General features: G+C 43.9%; 1 protein-coding gene across 2 annotated transcripts in view; it reads right to left on the bottom strand.

Moving 5' to 3' along the window:
- The window catches only part of KIF26B (kinesin family member 26B), a 266,744-nt gene extending 247,640 nt beyond the window's left edge, over positions 1-19,104 (bottom strand). For both annotated transcript variants that reach the window (XM_053382705.1, XM_053382706.1), the window contains exons 1-2: positions 18,711-19,104; positions 17,423-17,824 (exon numbers count right to left, since the gene is read on the bottom strand). In XM_053382705.1, coding sequence (XP_053238680.1) covers positions 17,423-17,824; positions 18,711-18,773 — 465 coding nt within the window. In that variant the 5' untranslated portion in view covers positions 18,774-19,104. The remainder of the gene's footprint in view (positions 1-17,422; positions 17,825-18,710) is intronic.
- Between the last annotated feature and the right edge of the window lie 315 nt (positions 19,105-19,419).

Genomic DNA, 19,419 nt, shown 5'->3' with positions numbered 1-19,419 from the left:
GCAGAAACAGCTCAAGAAGCTTAAAATCACTATTTTTGGGTTAGGTTTCCTCCAAAAAGCTCAGCAACTTTGCGGGTATCAGGAATTTTACTTTTTGAAATATGGCAACCCTAATACTCTCTAAGCACTGTCCCTGACGTTCAGAAGCAGCTTGTCAGACGACTGAATAGGAGAATCTGCATTTCAACATGGGAAAGGGGCCAAAAGGTGGGGTAGAACTATCAAAATAAGTAGATAAAACATAGTTATAATGACCACAAATGCTGATGCATTCACAGACATTATGAAATACAATACACCCAAAGTTTTTCCCAGTACATTCAATGTTGGGGCTGGATTAGACACCTACATGCAGGCTACAGGCAACCCTTTACTCATGGCAGTGGTACAAACAGGGTAAGTCAAATTTTAAGATCCACTTAAATCCTGGCCACTTACAAATTGCCAAAAAAGAAGAAAAAAGAGGGAGAGGAAATGCATCACCCCCAAAAAGTGCAAAAGAGGAGTGACTTGCATCTGCCACGTAGAGATGCAAATTCAGAAATAATTATTATGATCTACCAGGATGTAAGCTCCATTTAGTATGGTGGGTGTTTCATCTTCCTAAATCTACATAGTGTCGCACTGTAAAAGACCCTTTGCATAAAGCTTATTTTTGAACGTTACTCTGTACAAAATGTATTATGCATACCTTCCACGGAATAGGCCACTGTTAAAATGCTAGAAATTTAGATGTAATTGAATACAGAATTTTTCACATAAATATTAAATATGTTGGAGGATGGGAATGAATTTTGTCATTACTCATAAATCATGTTGCTGCTTTCTATTAGCAAAATTATAGCCATATTTTAATAAGCGTATTATGGTTAAGAACCTTAAATATATTACAATCACAAGTATGCATTAGCTGGCTTAATGTGTTTACTCACCGACAGAAACTTCTTGCATATAGGCACACAGTCTTTAAAAAGAAAAACAATACTGCTACCTTGCAAGATGCTGCAGGGACTGTCTTTCCCTCAGTCCAGCCACTCCCTCCAATTCATCACTCAGTTTTGTTTAAATATTCAGAACACAAGAGGACTTGGGCAATTATAAGGGCAGGAAATGGAACATGAGTCAATAAGGTGAGGCATAACAGGCTACTGCCATTTTAGGTTGCATTCGAAGATGGTGGTCTGCATTGCCCTAGACAAAGAGCACATGGCTCCCCCACTGCCAGTATCCCAGGACTCCTCCCACCAAGACATAAGAGCATGAGAAGATCCTCCTGGATCTAGCCCAGCATCTTATTCTCACAAGATGGCTAGCTAGATGCCTGTGGGTGGCCTGTAAGCTGGGCATGAACACAACAGCATTCTGCCCGCCTGCGGTTTCCAGCAACGGGCAAGCTGCCTCTGTCAGTGGAGGTGGAACACAGCCATCATGGCTGGTCACCGCAGATAGCCTTCATCCAGTCCTCTTCTAAAGCCATTCAAGTTGGTGGCCATCCCTGTTTCATGTGAGAGCGAGTTCCATTGTTTAGCTCGACTCCATGAAGATGTGCTTTCTTTTGTCTGTCCTGAATCTTCCAGCATTCAACTTCATCGTATGTTCATGAGTTCTAATGTTATGAGAGAGGGGTAAGTTTACAAACTTCTAACATGTCACCTCTTACTCACCATTTCTCTAAACCAAAAAGTCCAAAACGCTGCCATTTTTCTGGCAGTTGTTCCCTACCCACATTTAACCCAGCTCCCATCTTGGCTCAACCCCAACAATTGACCAATCCTCACCTGAAAGCATTGGAACTCAGCTCCACAAGGTTGCCATGTCTGAAGGCAGGACTCAGCTTTTTAGTGTTTATTGAAAAGCCACTGCCATTCCATCCAGCACAGCCATCTTCCAATCACCCTATTCTGTGAAGTCTTCCTCAACTTTTTACTGAAGCAAGGCAGCAAAAACAACAAGTTTGACCCCAGCCATAGGCCCTCTTTTATGGCCCAGGAGCAGAGCAGAGGAAAGAAGCCTTTCCTTTAGAAAACACTAGCCAGTCCTGAACCATTCCTTCCCACAGAACTTTTTGGTGGGGTAATAGGCCTAGTTTGCTCTAACCAGTCCAACCCCTAGGCGTAGCCATCACCCAGCCAAAGGGTTGGGGGAGATGGGATGGTTCAGTGAAGGAGGGATAAGTCTAGGGCTGGGTGACCCAAGAGTCAATATCACACTTCTGTGACCCATCTCCTACCACACAGGCGCTAATAATAATAATAATAATAATAATAATAATAATAATAATGGTAATAATTTGTATACCAAACTATATCTGTGAGATCTCGGTACATTTCACAACCTAAAAATATGCTTCCAACAGCCAATCCCAGTTAGCTTTCTTCTTTTCTTCTTCTTTGGCAATCACTCATAGCCAAGTAAAATTGTCTTTCCATAAACATGGTCTTAACAGTGAGTCTGTAAGTGATTGTGGAGACCACTTCTGGATCCACATGTCCTCCCATAGTGGAGACATAAGTTTCCAAACTGGAGTTGATCATGGTGAGGGTTTGTCAAACGTGCCATCCTCTTACCACGTTTCTCCTTTTCACCCTGAGTTCGTGCTTCTTCAAAGTCTATGACACCTTTGGGAAAGACTGTTCTCCAGTTGCAGCACTCGCAGACCAGTGTTTCCCAGTTATCAGTACTTATACTACATTTTTTTAAGATTTGCCTTGAGAGAGTCTTTAAATCTCTATTGTTGTCCACCAGTATTTCGCTTTCCATTCTTAAGTTGGGAATAGAATAGTTGCTTTGGAAGATGATAATCAGGCACCCACACAACATGACCAGTCCAACAAAGTTGATGTTGAAGAATCATTGCCTTGACCCTGGTGATCTTTGCTTCTTCCAGTACACTGACATTAGTTCGCCTGTCTTCCCAAGTGATGTGTAACATTTTTCGGAGGTACAGTTGATGGAATCTTTCTAGGAGTTGGAGATAGCGTTTATAAGTGGTCCATGTTTCACAAGCATACAGTAAAATTGATAGTACAATAGCTTTGTAAATAAGCATTTTGGTTTCCCTGTAAATGTCCCAGTCCTCAGACACTCTGTGCTTCAATCAGGAGAAAGCTGCTTTCCCAGTTAGTAACCTAACATCTATAAACTGAACTAGCAGCAGTTCTTCAGAAACAGCCTTTGACTAATGGGAAGGATTCCTTTTTGAAATCACAGCATGAAAAAGCTTGAGAAAGGGAAGCGGGGGCAGAGAAGTATACTAAAATTACCCCTAGTTTTATTGGTACATTTTGCCTTAAATAGTGCCAAAGTTTGGATAACCCCACCACCTCCCCTCTTAAGACTCTAATGTTCACTCTGCAATGTTGAAAGAGAGTGCTAATTCTTCCAGTGGGACAACTGTGAGTGATACCACCAATATTAACCTGATTTAGAGAACTTGTTAACTGTTAATAACATTCATTAGAGAATGAGAAACGCATGAGTCATGACTTCCAATTTGCTGCAGAATGGGCTTTTATTGTTTCTTCTTGCCAGCCACTGTTAAGCAAGCAGAGAGATGAGCAGACAAATGAAGAGCAATAGCTTTTGTTCTGGCAATATAGCATCTAAGAGGTGGGGTGGCTCTACAGCACCAGTACATATTGGGGCTGCAGGGGTGAGGCATCCTCTGTGATGGATGGGGGAGAAATGGGCTTTTGAGTCAACCTCTGAAATCTGGTTGGAAAAAATGGTTTGGTTTAGCTAAAGCTGGCGGATGATATTAGCTGCTGTCACTTTAAGGTAACAAAGCACTGAAAAGGGGAAACTGAGTACAGTGGTACCTCGGGTTAAGAACTTAATTCGTTCTGAAGGTCCGTTCTTAACCTGAAATTGTTCTTAACCTGAGGTACCACTTTAGTTAATGGGGCCTCCCGCTGCCGCCACATGAATTCTGTTCTCATCCTGAAGCAAAGTTCTTAACCCAAGGTACTATTTCTGGGTTAGTGGAGTCCGTAACCTGAAGCGTCTGTAACCCAAGGTACCACTGTATCTTTAATATTGTCAAACATGGTACAAGCAAATAGTATGGGACTGATTCAGGTGTTAAAAAACAGACATTTCTCCTATGACTGCTACTTCAGAATGGGGGGAATCTCATAATTAAATGATCTAACATAAATAAGCAAACATATCCATCCAACCAATCCTTCTCTGACATGTTTATTTCTCTGTGTACAAGGAGGGGGGGTTGATATGGAAAAGCATTCAAACAAACTCCTTGTTTACATTTAAAAGTGGCGTGGTCCCAAGTACAGTATGCTATTTCTAAATGTATAGATTGGTGTTGATGAGTCTATCAGAGCCAACATTAGATGACCAGCATATTGCAAACCTTCACCCAAAGAAATGTGCTTTCTAATAAGGAAGAAGGGGGAGATACATGTGGTGGAGTTCTGTACAAAGAATAAACAATCCATTTCTGTTTATCCTGTGGCATCTGATCACAGAATATGTCAGTGCATAGCTCTGTAATACAGAGGTGGGGAAGATTCCTAGTTCTAAAAGCTAACAGATTTCATACCAGCACATTATATATGACAGGTCATACACTTCTGACATTTGTGACAGTCACACATTACAAATTGCTGAAACCAGGCCTGAATAAAAATGCAGGACATACAGTAGTCTAGGGCTCTGCATAGAAAACCACGACAAGCTGTTCAGTTTTGTGTTTGGAACTATCCCAATTATCTGATGTTCCAAAAATAATCCAGGGTATTAGACTGCTGATGCGGCTGAGTCTGTGTGAACGGTTTTCTTTCCTCTGTACACAAAGCTACTCTGGCTCTAACAATCCGCTGATTTGGGCAGCCTGCCCAGTACAATGTGCTGACCCATATTTAGGATGGATGATCTTTTATTTTTTTTAATAGAGGAGAAATCGTTATGGAATAGTTCTTCAACACACATATAAAACTCTCTCCTTAACCCACAAGGCAAACACCACAAATTCTCTTTTTTGTGAAGCAAAATGTGGTTATTTAAGAAATATATTTATTTAAAACCAGTTTTATCCCACTTTTTCTCCCTAAGGAGATCTGAAAGTTGTACCCTAAAACAGTAACACTATATGAAGAAGCAATATTAGGTTCTTTGAGATCTGGACTAAGCACCCAGAATTCTCAAACATTCCCAAAGAGAACCTCGTAACTGAACATGGGCTAGGCATTTTGAAAAACATGCACACAACAGCTGCAGCCAACCAGATCCACAACATAATGTTTGTGGAGGGAAAAAATGTGATTAAAGAACTGTAATGAAGGAGTCTCCTTTCCCAAGTAGGATACATGAACCCTACAGCACACTCCAGAGTCTTGCCCTGCACAAATCTCCTCCCTGAGGTAAATGGGTGTAATATACTTCCACCAATATATTTTCAAGAATGGTTCTTTAGAAGCAGTTAAAAATGCACCTTAGCTCTTAGCATAGTGAGAATATTGAATATGGATGAGTATCAGCCTCATCTCCCAATTATGTCTTCCTCCAGCCACCCCCAAACACACTGGCTACTAAGTTGTGGCATAATGGGACTGTGTGGACATGTGGGCTCCAGGAGAGGAGCTCACAGCTGCATTACTCTTTCCCAGGCGTTTTCACTCTGGCATGAGGAAAAACGTTAGCTACAAGCTGATTATTTAGCAAGGAGAAAGTTTAACCACAAGCTCAGGTTCAGATGGCATGCCCAACCAAACCTTGGATTAGCACAAGACCAGGAAACAGAAAACTGATTTTGAGCTCTGGGGGGTGGGGAGGCATGTTTGCACAATCCCAGCAGGCCATAATTTGGCTTCCTGGATTGTGCAAACCAGCCTGATGTACAAAAGCTGGTGAATAACATCCATAATGGACACCTATAAAGAGTCATCAGAAAAATATTGCAATAGAGGCCTTTGAAGCTGTTCGTTGCATAGTCTCCTACTGGCTATTAAAAATAACTGAGGTATTCTTCACTTTTGGAACTTCTTGACAGTGGATAAATGCTTCATTATAATTGTTGGGCGTTACTGAAAGCAAAGGAAATGGAAAATACATACGTTGTCCAGGACCAATCTGCAAGACATTGTTAAAAGCTGCTTACAAGTAATTTGGCTTGTGTTGGATTTCTGTATCTGTTAAGTTATGTGATATGCAGGCTGTGTGTCTGCATTGTGGTCAGTCAGTCATTTGTATGCCACCTTTCCAAAGTTAAAACCATGCTCAGGGCAGCTTACAACATAATACACAACTTACATAACTACAAACATGACAAAAGTAGTCATATACAATAAATTATAGCTCAGTCAGTAGAGCATAGAATCATGTGAGACTCTTAATCTCAGAGTCCTGGGTTCAAGCACCACGTTGGGCAAAAGATTCCTGCCTTGCAGGGGCTTGGACTAGATGACACTTGTGCTCCCTTCCAACTCTACAATTCTATGATACTATGATTACGTACTTTCTAACTTCTATCAGAGTAAAATTATACTTTAAAAACTGAACAATCAAACCAAATGAACTACAAAGCTGAGCCATCTCAGTTTCAAAAGGTTCATTACCCTGCCATCTGGAAAGCAAGCATCCTATGTACATAAATCTGGTGCCCAAATGATACAATTTCTAAAACTTCAGGATTCAATATATACTAGCAAAGTTATTGGAATATGTATCAAAAGCAGAAAGCAGATATTCTACCAGCAAAAAGGTACATTTAGGGGAAATGGTCCTATTACATTTGTGAGATACAGTGGTACCTTGGTTTAAGAACAACTTAGTTTATGAACAATTTGGATTAAGAACGATGCAAACCCAGAAGGTGTTTTGGTTTGTGAACTTTGCCTTGGAAGCAGAACATGTTCTGCTTCCTATTGAGTGTGTTCCATTTGTAAATTGAGTCCCCCGCTGATATGGGAAAGCATGCCTTGGTTTAAGAATGTTTTGGTTTAAGAATGGACTTCCAGAACGGATTAAGTTTGTAAACCAAGGTACCACTGTATTTGGTATACTTCAGCAACTGATACACAGCAAACCTAGGTAACAAATCTAGGGTATGACTCAGCCAAAGTTATGATGAGTGCTTTTTCACCCCAATCATTTTTATAATAGAGGAACAAGCACATAAATGAGTATAATTTGACAGAACGCACAAGTCCTGCTATCTGAATACTCGTTACACAAAAATTCACTTATCCAAACATGATGAATTAGGATCCGATCCTTGTTATAAGCAGTGCAGGTTGAGATATCCAAACAACCAGACCTGCATGTAGTACTATAAACAAATAAGTAGCCTTAAACAAGATTTTGCTGGTCTATGATAGCCGTTTCTCCAGAAACCATAGTGGGAAGTGTGGGGGGGTTGGCTAATTAATAATATTTTTTCCTTCCTTGTTTGACTTTTGCAAGATTTCAGAGGGTTTTCCTGGGTTTTTCCATTCTGGGATCAAAATTTTGTTGCCGGGAATGCATTAGAAATTTCCCCATAGGAATCAATGGAAATGATCCACTCGTTATGTGAATGCTCACCTAACAATTTCCTGAGAATGCATTGTGTTCGGAAAGCAAGACCTGTGTGTATTATTTCTCACAGCAAATGTTAAAAATCACAGGTCAAGTATCTCCCTGGACAAAAAGAAAAAATCAAGATTCATTATTTGAATCACTCTGTTTTTAAAGTAAGGCCTAAACCTCTGATTTTCATAATAATAAAGATGAGAAGCGTCAACAAATCTAAGAACTATTCTTTATTTCTCTGGTTTGCTTCCACAATTGGAGTAATTCTAGGTGCTGTAATGTAAGGGCACAGGCAAATGGTAGGTGCTCTCCCTGCCAGGAGACCTGCAATTGCAAAATGTGCTTTTGACAGGTTATGCTCAGTGTTTGGTATTGTGACCTATGATGCAATACAAGCTGTTTAGGCTGCCTAAACTTTAATGGACTTAATCCTCCCAAATGCTGACAAATTACTGCTCCAGGCCATTTAAAATCACATTTCTAATGCAATAATCCTATTTGAATTACACTGACTTGGGATGAAATGATTAGGTGACTGAGATTTTTGCACTACAAAATTAAGTCCCCCATACAGTCCGGCTGTGCTTTTTCATATATTAAAAGTCTGAACAGAAATGAAATTCCATTATTCTGCTACTTGCTAAGCTTTCAGGAAGGGTTCATTACTGTCCTGTCTCTGCTAGAAATGTCTCCCTAAAGTAGGCACGAGCTAACAGGAACCCATTTCCCATTATATCAGCTGCAGGGATTCTTTCATTATTAATATTATTAGTCTTCGGCCACCAAACATCTCTGAAGTGGAAAGGCTAAATCAAGAGCATGTGGGCAGAAATGATAGAAAGGTACAGAAAGTGGATTAAGCACAGGTTCTAACAGAAAGGGAAATATAATAAAGCCATGCCCATATGTCCTCCAATATGCACCCATGGGACTCTGTGGGGAGAGCTCATAGCTCGGTGGTAGCAGGTTCTATGTGTTCTGTGCCCCAGGACATGAAGAGATACATCAGATAAATGGAGAAATTATGAATTATGCCTTAGCTTTTCATCGAGGACACATTTATTCGCTTAACAAATGACAATATATTTGACATTTTAAAATATTTTTTCATATACCGTGCTACCTCAGGTTAAGTACTTAACCTGAAACTGTTCTTAACCTGAAGCACCACTTTAGCTAATGGTGCCTTCTGCTGCCGCCGCGCTGTTCTCATCCTGAAGCAAAGTTCTTAACCTGAGGTACTATTTCTGGGTTAGCAGAGTCTGTAACCTGAAGCGTCTGTAACCCGAGGTACCACTGTATGTTTAATAGTGTGTGTTCCCTTCTTCTAAAGCAAGCACCGAAATGGTTAAATTAAGGTTTGTGCTTCTGTAATTAAAAGCTAAGCTTTGTCAACATAACCAAAACCGAAGCCCCTCAGCTTTCCTCCTGTTGACATACTGTGAGTGAATGTTTCTTGTTATAGTTAACGTTCCACACTTCCGTGATAGCTATGAGGTAGTCAAAGGTACCCTTGTTCTAGGTTAAGCGTTCATTTTGCTGCGGCAAATGTAATGTATGGCTACAAATGGTTTCATACATAAAGATCAGTCAGGTCACGCAATGACAACAGCAAACTATTACGCGATGTATCTGACTAAATCATACTCCGAATAGAACCCGGACTAATTTAAATACATTTTTTTCAGTGAGTCTACTCTGAATATGACTTAAGTCAGCTACAACCGAATAGGGTTTTTTGTATATACATTCAAACATTTCAAAGTACATGATTCGATTTTTAAAAGGTTCCCATTCAATCAGTATCAACAACCTACTATTTCTGTGAAAACATATAATGGATTGTTATATTAAGAGTTGCCATGCCTTAACTAGCCAATGTTTATGCATTTTAAGGAAGGAATAAGTGCAAAAATGTAAAATATATATTGCTGACTGATTATAAAGCTCTTTTGCTGACAACGGTTATGAGAGCTAATGAAATTTCCAGGATGTTATCAGCAGGAGTCCCTTCCCCACCCCCCCAAAAAACCTTGCAAGTCAGCTGGATTCATAAATGATAAATGGGCAAGAATTAGAACACACGTTTGATTATTCTTCCTATAGGCTACACTTACAGTTGTTAACTACCAGCAACTTCTGCCATAGAGGTTTACAGTAAAAATATCAATTGAGGGAGCAGGACTGAACAAGGAAGACTGTGTGCTGTGTATTTTAAATGTGTGCCTGAATCAAGAGGGGTTGTGTGTGCACACATGCATAAGACTGTGTTTGTGTACTAGGTATGTGTGATTGTGGTGTGTGAGAACAAGGTGTAGGTTGGCACTACCCACTTTTGTATCTGGCCCCACTTGCTGCTGGTATGCACACTTTTCCCTGAGGGAATATGGTTCCTTGAGAAGAAAAAGGTTCCTCATCCTTGGTTTACACAAATCAGGCTGATCTTACCAATTTGGAATTCAGTAGCAAGGCATAATGGGACACTGATGGCGCTGTGGTCTAAACCACTGAGCCTAGGGCTTGCCGATCAGAAGGTCGGCGGTTCGAATCCCCACGACAGGGTGAGCTCCCGTTGTTCGGTCCCAGCTCCTGCCCACCTAGCAGTTCAAAAGCACGTCAAGTGCAAGTAGATAAATAGGTACCGCTCCAGCGGGAAGGTAAACAGCATTTCTGTGCGCTGCTCTGGTTCACCAGAAGTGGCTTAGTCATGCTGGCCACATGACCCAGAAGCTGTCTGCGGACAAACGCCAGCTCCCTCGGCTTATAGAGATGAGCACTGCAACCCCAGAGTCGTCTGCGACTGGACTTAATGGTGAGGGGTACCTTTACCTTTTAGTAAGACATGAGTTTCAGTTACTGCATTTAAAAATAAGGCCTACAGCTATATTCTGTATACCTATTGTGTGCACACACACCCAAAACCAACCCTCCTCTCTGAATTTCTGCTACTGAAGCACCAGTCCAGCCATTTTCTTGGTCCAGAAAAAGGAGAGCTTATATGGGATCTTGTGGGCATCCCTAACAGAGAGGCATCCCCGTTTTGCAGGAAATATGGAGTTGGGTGGGCACTGACAGCAACATTAGTCAATGCCTAAGTCAGGCATAGGCAAACTCAGCCCTACAGTTGTTTTGGAACTACAACTCCCATCATCCCTGACCACTGGTCCTGTTAGCTAGGGATGATAGGAGTTGTAGTCCTAAAACATCTGGAGGGCCGAGTTTGCCTATGCCTGGCCTAAGTTCAGCGCAAAAGGAGAGCAACAAAGAAAAAAGACGCAGTTCCTCATGAACCAAAGCTGGAGACCCATTGCTATAGGCTCTGGAATATGTTGATTAATTTTGGAGGAGGGATGGTGTACAATATTGGGGGGGGGTCCTTTGGTGAGAAGACCAAGGTCTTCAATATTCGAGTCATTTCAAGACCTATGGCACTATGAGGCACTGCTGTTGGACTGTTGTTTTGACTGTACATGTAAAAAGCGCCTTTCACTGAAGCATCTTTTTGCTTCCCTCTTGCACTGCAGCAGCTAGTTCCAGCTCATATGATAAGTCCTGGTGTTTTTATCAGTGACAGATTCCTCACAAACACCACTTCATGGAGTCGAGAAGAGGGCAGACCATATTGGCTATGAGTCCTGGAAGACCTGCTCCCCTGCCTTGCAAGCTTTTTTTCCACCTGGCCTGGGAGGATGGAGCCCTGACTGGTTTCAAAAACAAAAGCTGAGGCTGCTGAACACAATCTTGGGCTGGGAAGTTTGTTGCCGTTGCTGCTTTAAGGTTTTGCGTCTCTATTTTGGATCTTATGATTTATCTGGAAATTGTTCTATTTGGTTGTGTACTTTTTGATGCTTTTTGTTTGTGGCGACTTTTGTTGTGTTTGGACATGTGTAGTTTTTACTATGTTGTAAGCTGCCTTAAGCTACTATGCTGTAGCTTTGGAAACGTGGCATACAAATAAAATGATTGATTACCACCACAATGCAGTTCAGAAACCTGCCTGTCACATAACTTAGCAGTTAGGAAAATCCAGCACCATTTGTGTGAGAACTCAGGCTGGTCTAGCCAAATTACCTGCAAGCAGCTTTAACAATCTATTGCATATTGCCCTCGGGCAATGTATTTTCCATTTCCTTTGTTTTCAGCAATGCCCAACAAATATAATGTCAAGAAGTTCCAAAACTAAGGAATACCTCAGGCATTTTTAATATTCAGTTGGAGACTGTACAATGAAGATCTTCAAAGGCCTCTATTGCAATATTTTTTTCTGATGATTCCTTCTAGGTGTCCATGTTATTCACCAGCTTCTGTACATCAGGCCGGTTCTGCTATATCATATTATTTCCACATAATGTGTTCAATATCTTCAGACACTTGGGAGGATTTTCACCAGCAGCTGCTACCAATAGGGAAGCGACCTGCTTCAACTCAGCCACTGCTAATAACGTAACAAAAGCCTGCTGGATCAGGCCAATGGCCCATCTTGTCCATCATCCTGTCCTCACAGTGGCCAACCAGATACCTGCGGGGAAATTAGCAAACAGGACCTGAGTGCACAAGCACTCTCCTCCTCTGTGGTTTCCAGCAAGCAAAACTGCCTTCTCTAATGGAGACAGAGCATATATATACAGTAATAGCTAGTAGCCATTGTCCTCTCTCCTCCATGAATTTGTCCAGTCCTTTTTTAACGCCATCCCAGTCATTAGCCATCACTGCTTCCTGTGGGAGCAAGTTCTATAGTTTAACTGCTGCATGAAGAAGTACATCTGTTTATCTGTCCCAAATCTTCCACCATTCAGCTTAACTCTTGCACTCCACTTGCAACACCCAGTGGGATATGTCACCAGTTCTGGGACAGAATTTTTAAAAAGTTACCAATGATTGTAAAATCACAAACTTACTACTGCTATCAAAAACAAGTGATTTGTGGAACCATTTATTTATGATTCAGCCTTTTAATTTACTTTTTGCGCACTTGGAATAACTGTTTTAGCAGCAAGCAATTCATATAATCACATATGCTATGCAAACGGAGGATTCAACTCAGTCAGTCCTTTAGGACCATCCATATTTTAATTCAAAGAGCACCATAAATAAATAGTGATAAATGCAATTCAGCAAACCGGTGCTAGAGACCCTTCAACAGCAATCAGTGTTTTCACTTGATACCTCTTGATCCAAACCACAGAAGAAGAAAACCAAGCCCTCTTTGAAGTAGAAGAGTAAATATTACCATTTGATAACACTTGGGCCTGACAGTGCAAATTGAATGGCATTGTGTCACATTCATGCAACCCACTGGCTCTCCAACATCCACAGGGTTACCATGGAAGAGAGAGACGCTTACAATTCTTTTAACACTTCGTCAGCTCAAAAGCCTCTGACAGAGCTTTCGGGACTGTTAACTTTTTTATGCAATATATGTGGTAATCTTCCCACACTGCTTTCAAAGAGTGGCTCAACCGCTGTAGGATTTTGCCAGATTTCACCTCAAAACATCTTGATATCCAATCCAAATAAAGAACTCAGCATTAAAAAGGTGACATAAATCATGCAAAGCCATTCTGACGATATGGCCAAGCTGCAGAAACCGTTTCCCACTGTGTTTAATTTCTAAGAAGAGAGGTGCCAGGACTCATTCCCCACTTAAAATCATAACTTCGGATCTGGAATGTATGCCTCACAGCCACTGAAGAGGAGGCCTGGCAGTGGCTATTCAGTGGAGAGAGGAAGGTCCTCTTTATATACTGAATGGCATTTTCTGCCTTAGGCCACATTCGTACCACACATTTAAAGCACTATTAGTGCTTGTAACTTTCCCCCAAAGAATCCTGGAACTGTAGTTTGTTAAGAATGCAGTAAAGCCAAGGTTTGGCTTTCAATGTAATCTACACCCAGGCTCATGGTTAAGCTTTCTCCAGACCAACCACAAGTTGTAACCAAAGTTTGTTCTGGGTTACAGATCATGGAGAGTCTGGAGAGATTTTAACCAAGAGACCAGGTTTGGATGACACAGGATGCATAAGCAAAAACAGGGACAAAACTAGGCTTTATTTCACCCGGGTTAAAAACCCAGTTTGACACAAACACACACCCATGTGCACAGGCTGGGAGCCTCAATGGAGCCCCTCTAGAGGCTTCACCCAGGGCAAAAAAAACCCAGCTAGCCCGACTCTCCTCCCCCATAGCTACAGTACTGGCAGAAAGCAGCACACGTGCTCATGCTAAGCCATGGTTTAGCTTAAGAGTGCAAGCCAGGTCAGTGAAGTATTCACTATAGCTCAGCAACCGTTAAAGCCAAGGAATTTCCATGGTCATAACCATTCAGGGAGGAGAACCAAGATGTGTCAATGTGGAAGCACTGTAGGAAATAAATTAGAACAGAAACGTAACTTGTGAACAAACCCAAGTGTGTCATGGAAGCTGTCACTCCTAGAAGACATCATCATTTGTGGCACTTCTTCAGATAAAGACTATGTAGTATAGAGTTACACCCCTTCAACCAAGTTACAAATGCAGATTTGTTCACAACAGTGATGCCCTCGGCATAAGATATTACAGGTTACACCATAAACCATGGATGTGCCTTGACCCTTTGGTTAGTTTCACACTTTTTGTACACTTCCATTCCTCTTCCACATCCCAGATCACCAACCATACTTTTTGCAGAAGTTCCTGCCACTATATTGCAGAGCTGACAATGGAAGGCAAGGCTTTCTTCTGGCACATTTTCCTTCCTACAAACATGAAATAGCATGTGAGCAACTTTGATCATCCAGTGGCACTTTAATGTGCATGCTTCTCGGTAGAACTACAGAGACCTGCCAGCGGTCTGCTGTGCGACTGCAATGGAAATAGTGGGGAGAGATGATGTCATATACCCATGGACACAGGAGAAGCAAAATGATGGAGGAGGCGCACTAAAAGGAAGGAGCTATGGAGCCAATCTTTGATTTAGATGAGGGAGGGGATGGGAGTACCAAGTAAATGTAGGGTAATTTAAAAGGCAAAAACTGAAGAAAATGCCAGACTGAGCAAATTCTGCTATGAGTAGTGAGCACAGTAGCCTTTTCAACTGCCAGATGCCGGTAGTAAAATGAAACCAGAGGACACCTCACAGATGTGTAAAATACACAAAATGAGAGAATAAGGCATTTTAATTCAACTGCATGAACATGGAGTGTGTGCACAGAATACATTATATCCTTTCAATGCATGATTTTATCCAGCAATTTCAAAACCTCAAAAATGGTATCAAATTAAATGGCTTTTTGACACTTATTTCACATTTAATTTATGAAGTGTTCCACACTCTCTATTGTTCTTACGCAATTATACCATGAAGACAAGAAGATTGGAATTCCCATCTGTGATCTGATAGGTGGCAAACTAAGGCTCAGTTCTCATGCAGATGGTAAACCTGTGTTTAGACTCTACCACTATGACTGGAGGGGTGAGCTTACAGAAATGGCTATTCCTTCATACAACAGAACGTTCATACAATAAAACACTGTACTGCATTTAGAAAACTAGCATGTCAGGCAGAAGGCTATGTAAGAACCCTTCTTTCATTTGGAATGGAAGAATTCTTTTTTTAACTAGATCAGCATTCAATAATGGGAGGAGCTCCCACCGCCAATCTCAATGGAAATGTCTATGTTTATTCCCCTTAGCTCACTCATGGTGAATGTCCACACCACACACCAAAGAACCCAAAACATTTGTTTGAAATGGCAATTTTAGGTGCAACTCTTGGTGTTTCATTTGCATCTCAGAATCCATTGCAGAGTCTGGGGCCAGGGTTCCTCATGAGCAGGGCCATCCCAAAACATTTTGCTGCCTGAGCAAAGGGGAAGGTATAGTGCCTCCGCATTCCACAGACAAATGCCAAACTGACAGGTACCCGAATCTTGCCTGTACACAGGCAATAAGGGCATTATCCTCCACTGCCCTTGAGGGCAGCAGGCTAACTTAGAGGGTGCAGAGCAGAGCATGTGGCACACACAGCTCTCTGCCTGCTCCTCGCCCCTCAGCAGCTGTCATCTAAGAGTACTGTCTCACATTGCCCAATGGTAGGGCCAGTGCTGATGTGGTGGCTTTAGTGTGCAGCAGCTGTGGCTGGAAGGCAGTAGCAGCCAGTATTGGTGGGACAGAACTGTGGGAATGCCCTCCAGACTAGCCATTGCTACTAGCCACAATGGCTTTGTTCAATCTCCACTGTCAGAAGCCGTGTGCCTCCAAATACAATTTGCTGATAATCACAGGTGGACAGAGCGCTGTTGTATTCACATACTGCCTGCAGGCTTCCCACAGGCATCTAGTTGGCCATTGTGATGCTGGACCACACAGACCATCTGATTCCACAGACGCTCCTGATAGTCTCATGTTCTTCCTCCAACGTCCTACAAGGTACCTGAATAGTGCTGGGCAAGGTGGCAGCAAAGTCAGGGATACAGAGGTGCACTTGTGGCACCAATCCAGTGCTTCTGCTGGTGAATCTGCAGAGCCTTGATCTGTCCAGGTAAGCTGCCATGACACTGGCACCACACCAGCAGCTACAGGCTGGGAGTCAGCATAAACACAGCTGCTGTATACAGAGGAGATTATGAGAATCTGAGTTGACCACTGCGAGCTCAGACCAGTTCTTTATCCACTGGACATCACTGAAGTTACTATCCATGTTCATTCAGCACCACTGAGTTCTATGGGACTTATCCCCCAAGACAGGCTGCAATCCGAGGCAAGCTAACCTAATTCATGGAGGATAAGCCTATCAATGACTGGTAGCCATGATGGCTATGTGTTGCCTCCATGATCAGAGGCAGCAATGCTTCTGAATACCAGCTGCTGGAAACCTCAGGTGGAGAGTGTTGTGCTTGAGGGTTTCCCACACGGATGTATCTGATTGGCCCCTGGAGAACAGAATGCTGGACTAGATGGGCCACTGGCTATTCTTATGTAATCTGGGAGTAGGCACCATTAACCAAGGTTTCCTCCAAGGAAACTGCACACACCTAGAAGATTACAATCTGAGGCTCTCCTCTCAACACTGAGGACAGAAAGAGCAAGCTTGCATGCCTATGCTTTAGATCATTTTATTTTTCATTGCCAGGTCTCCTTGGAGAAGGCCACCCATTTCCCTCCAGAGGATTGCCCATCGCATCACAAGATGTGCACCCATGAGAGATTGCCAGGGTTTACCCTTAACATGTGGCTTGACACATTTTTGAGCAATCACAAAAACAACAAAATGTGAAATATGTTTTTTTGCAGCTGCACATATGAGATTTAATAAAGAGCTGGGTATTTTCTTTAAAAGGAAATGGACAAGAAGAGAAAGAAAACAGAAGTTTGACCCGAACACTGGTTCCTTTCAAACCTTGGGAACCATATTAATGGCATATTGCAGAACTAATTATTTGACTAGTCAGAGGCATTTATTGACTCAGACCGAACTCTCCTTAAGCCGTGTAGGCAGGCATGCCGTCATTACAAACCAGTACAACACAAACAGAAGATTACACCGTTGGTGCTTCCTCTCACTTTGTGCTGAGCGTGTCAAAAACGTCTTTTGTCTGGAGATGGGGAGGGGGGGCTCAGCCACAGAGCTGCGCTGGATGCGGAAAGGGAGTCTCACTACCCAGCCACAGGTTAAAGAAGATCACCTCTTTCTCCCAAATAATGGGGGTGGAGTTTGACCCCCTGATTTCAAGACCCCCCCTGTTTTCCTTGCTCCCTCACTTTCCTTTCCCCGAATGCCCTGTCTCCTTGCTCTGAGATTCCTTCCTTCCTGCCTTCCTTTGTTAATGCACGCTTTCTCCACTCGTGTTCGCGCGGGCGTGTGTGGGAGACTCAAGCCCTGCTGGCCCTCGGGCCACCGACTCGCTCAATGGCTCACCTTGCTGCCGAAGGGCCCCGGCAGGAGCAGCTTGAGCGCTTGCCTCTTCAGCTCCACCAAGCGGGCGTTGCAGTTCTCGCACCAGACGCCGCGGTCGGAGCCCGGGGAGGAGCCCCCTCCGCTGCCGGAGCCCGGAGACCCCGTGCCGAAGCCCGGCGAGCCCCCCAGCGACCCGGGAGAGCTGTTGCCGATCCCCGGGGAAGCGGGGCCCGGCGACCCGGTGAAGGAGCCCGGCGACGACGTGCCCGATCCCGGGGAAGGGGTGCCGGACGAGCCCAGGATGGAGCCGGCTCCTTCCGGGGCTGGGCGGCTGCCGGCCCGGGATTCCTCGTAAGCTTTCCGGTACCAGCTTTCGGGCGAGAAGGGAGCTGCGGGTTTGGTCGGGGAGCAGGGGTCATTCACCTGAGTGGAGAAGGGAAGCAGATCAGTGGGGGGCGTGGAAGGAGGGCAGCGAAAGTTGCATTGATAAGAACCAAGTAGCTCCTGGAGATGTTAGATGTAACAATCACGCCAAGTCAGCTAAAACACCCTAAAACACTCCTAGGAGCCGAGGTCCCTTCGCCCTCCCCCTCCATAAAATATCTGAGCCCCCAAGTTGATGTGCATTTCCATTCAAACGATGTGCATGCCCCACATCGTGTGATCAATTATGCAGGGCGGGGCTCACCTGCCCCCCCCCCCATATTTTATTCAAGTTGGCACCTTTGACCTCCAGGCACACCCGCCCCCTCTGATCTCCAAGAAGCTGGGTTAAAAAAAAAAGTCACCACCTGAGATCGATTTTCCCTGCAGAATTGGTGGGTGTGTGCGCGCACGTTTTTCCAATCCAAGCCCCCTCCAAGGAGCGTTCTCTCTCTCCCTCCCTGGCGATCCCCCCCGCGCGCCCCTCTCGTACGTGAGCCAAAGCCCCTCGGAAGTCAGGTTACTGTATTCTATATACAGCGGAGGAGAGGAGAGATCCACGAAGCACGTTTCGCCCCGCAGAGCCGCCTGTCTAGGCGGAACCCCAGGCTGCAAAAGTTAAAGGAGTGCAGAGTCCATAGGCGGCTGCTGCTGCTGCCCAAGTGCTCGGCGTTCCGCGTCCCAGGGGCGGAACTGGTTAAGGCACCCCGGCTGCCCCTTTGGCTTGGGGCACCCTGCCGCTTCTTCAGAAGGCGACCGGCTTGATCGGGGGGCGGGGATCCGTGTCCGCTCGCAGCCCTTTTGTGTGAAAGCCCAGCGCTGTAGATTTGTATTATTATTATTTTTGCAAGCATCCCTCATTCCCCTTTACTTAAGGGCAACTTACCCCATATTTCCTGTTTCGGGTGCTGACCGCGATCCTCTCCTTATTCCCAGCCACGGAATTCATGGTGAGGTGATGATCTCGGCGCCCGCGGCAGGATTTCCTGCAAATTTGTATCCAAGGGGGGATTTTCTCCCCCAATCCTGCAAGGTTCACGCACCAGCTGGAAGCAGCTCCGCACTTGAAGTCGGTTTCCCCCTCCCTCTGCCTTTCCAAAGAAAATACCACCAATAAAAATAGATCCCCGGTCCCAGAAAGAAAAGAAAAAAACCGCTGCCGGAGCCCCAAGAGAGGGTGAGATTGTATCTTTCCGCCCCCCCCCGTCAGATCATGTTTGCCCTCATTGTCTTCTCTCTCTCGTTTATTCCCACTCTGTGCGTTTGTGTGTGTGCAGAAATCCAAGGGATCGGCGTTCCCCAGTCTAAGCAGACAGCGCCAGTTTCCCTGCACAACTAAAAAGGAACAATCGCATCCAAGGTAGATTTTTAGCAAAAGGAGAGAGAGGGAGAGAAGCGGAGGACTGGCTGGGTGTTGCTGGAGAGGCAGCGTTTTCTCCCCGTTGCTACTTGGTGGTGGTGTGTGGCAACTTGTTTCCTTCGCCAAGGTTCGCCACGGAGTTAAAAGAAATCCTCCAAAAACCTCAGGATCCTGGCTCGGGGAGGAGCCTCCGCGAGGCTTGCAGCCAATATCTTTCTCCCCATTTTGGCCAAGC

Source organism: Podarcis raffonei, chromosome 3, assembly GCF_027172205.1.
Source record: "Podarcis raffonei isolate rPodRaf1 chromosome 3, rPodRaf1.pri, whole genome shotgun sequence".
NCBI lineage: Eukaryota > Metazoa > Chordata > Lepidosauria > Squamata > Lacertidae > Podarcis > Podarcis raffonei.
The sequence above is the reverse complement of the archived record's forward strand: the minus strand, read 5'-3'. Positions and strand labels throughout refer to the sequence as shown.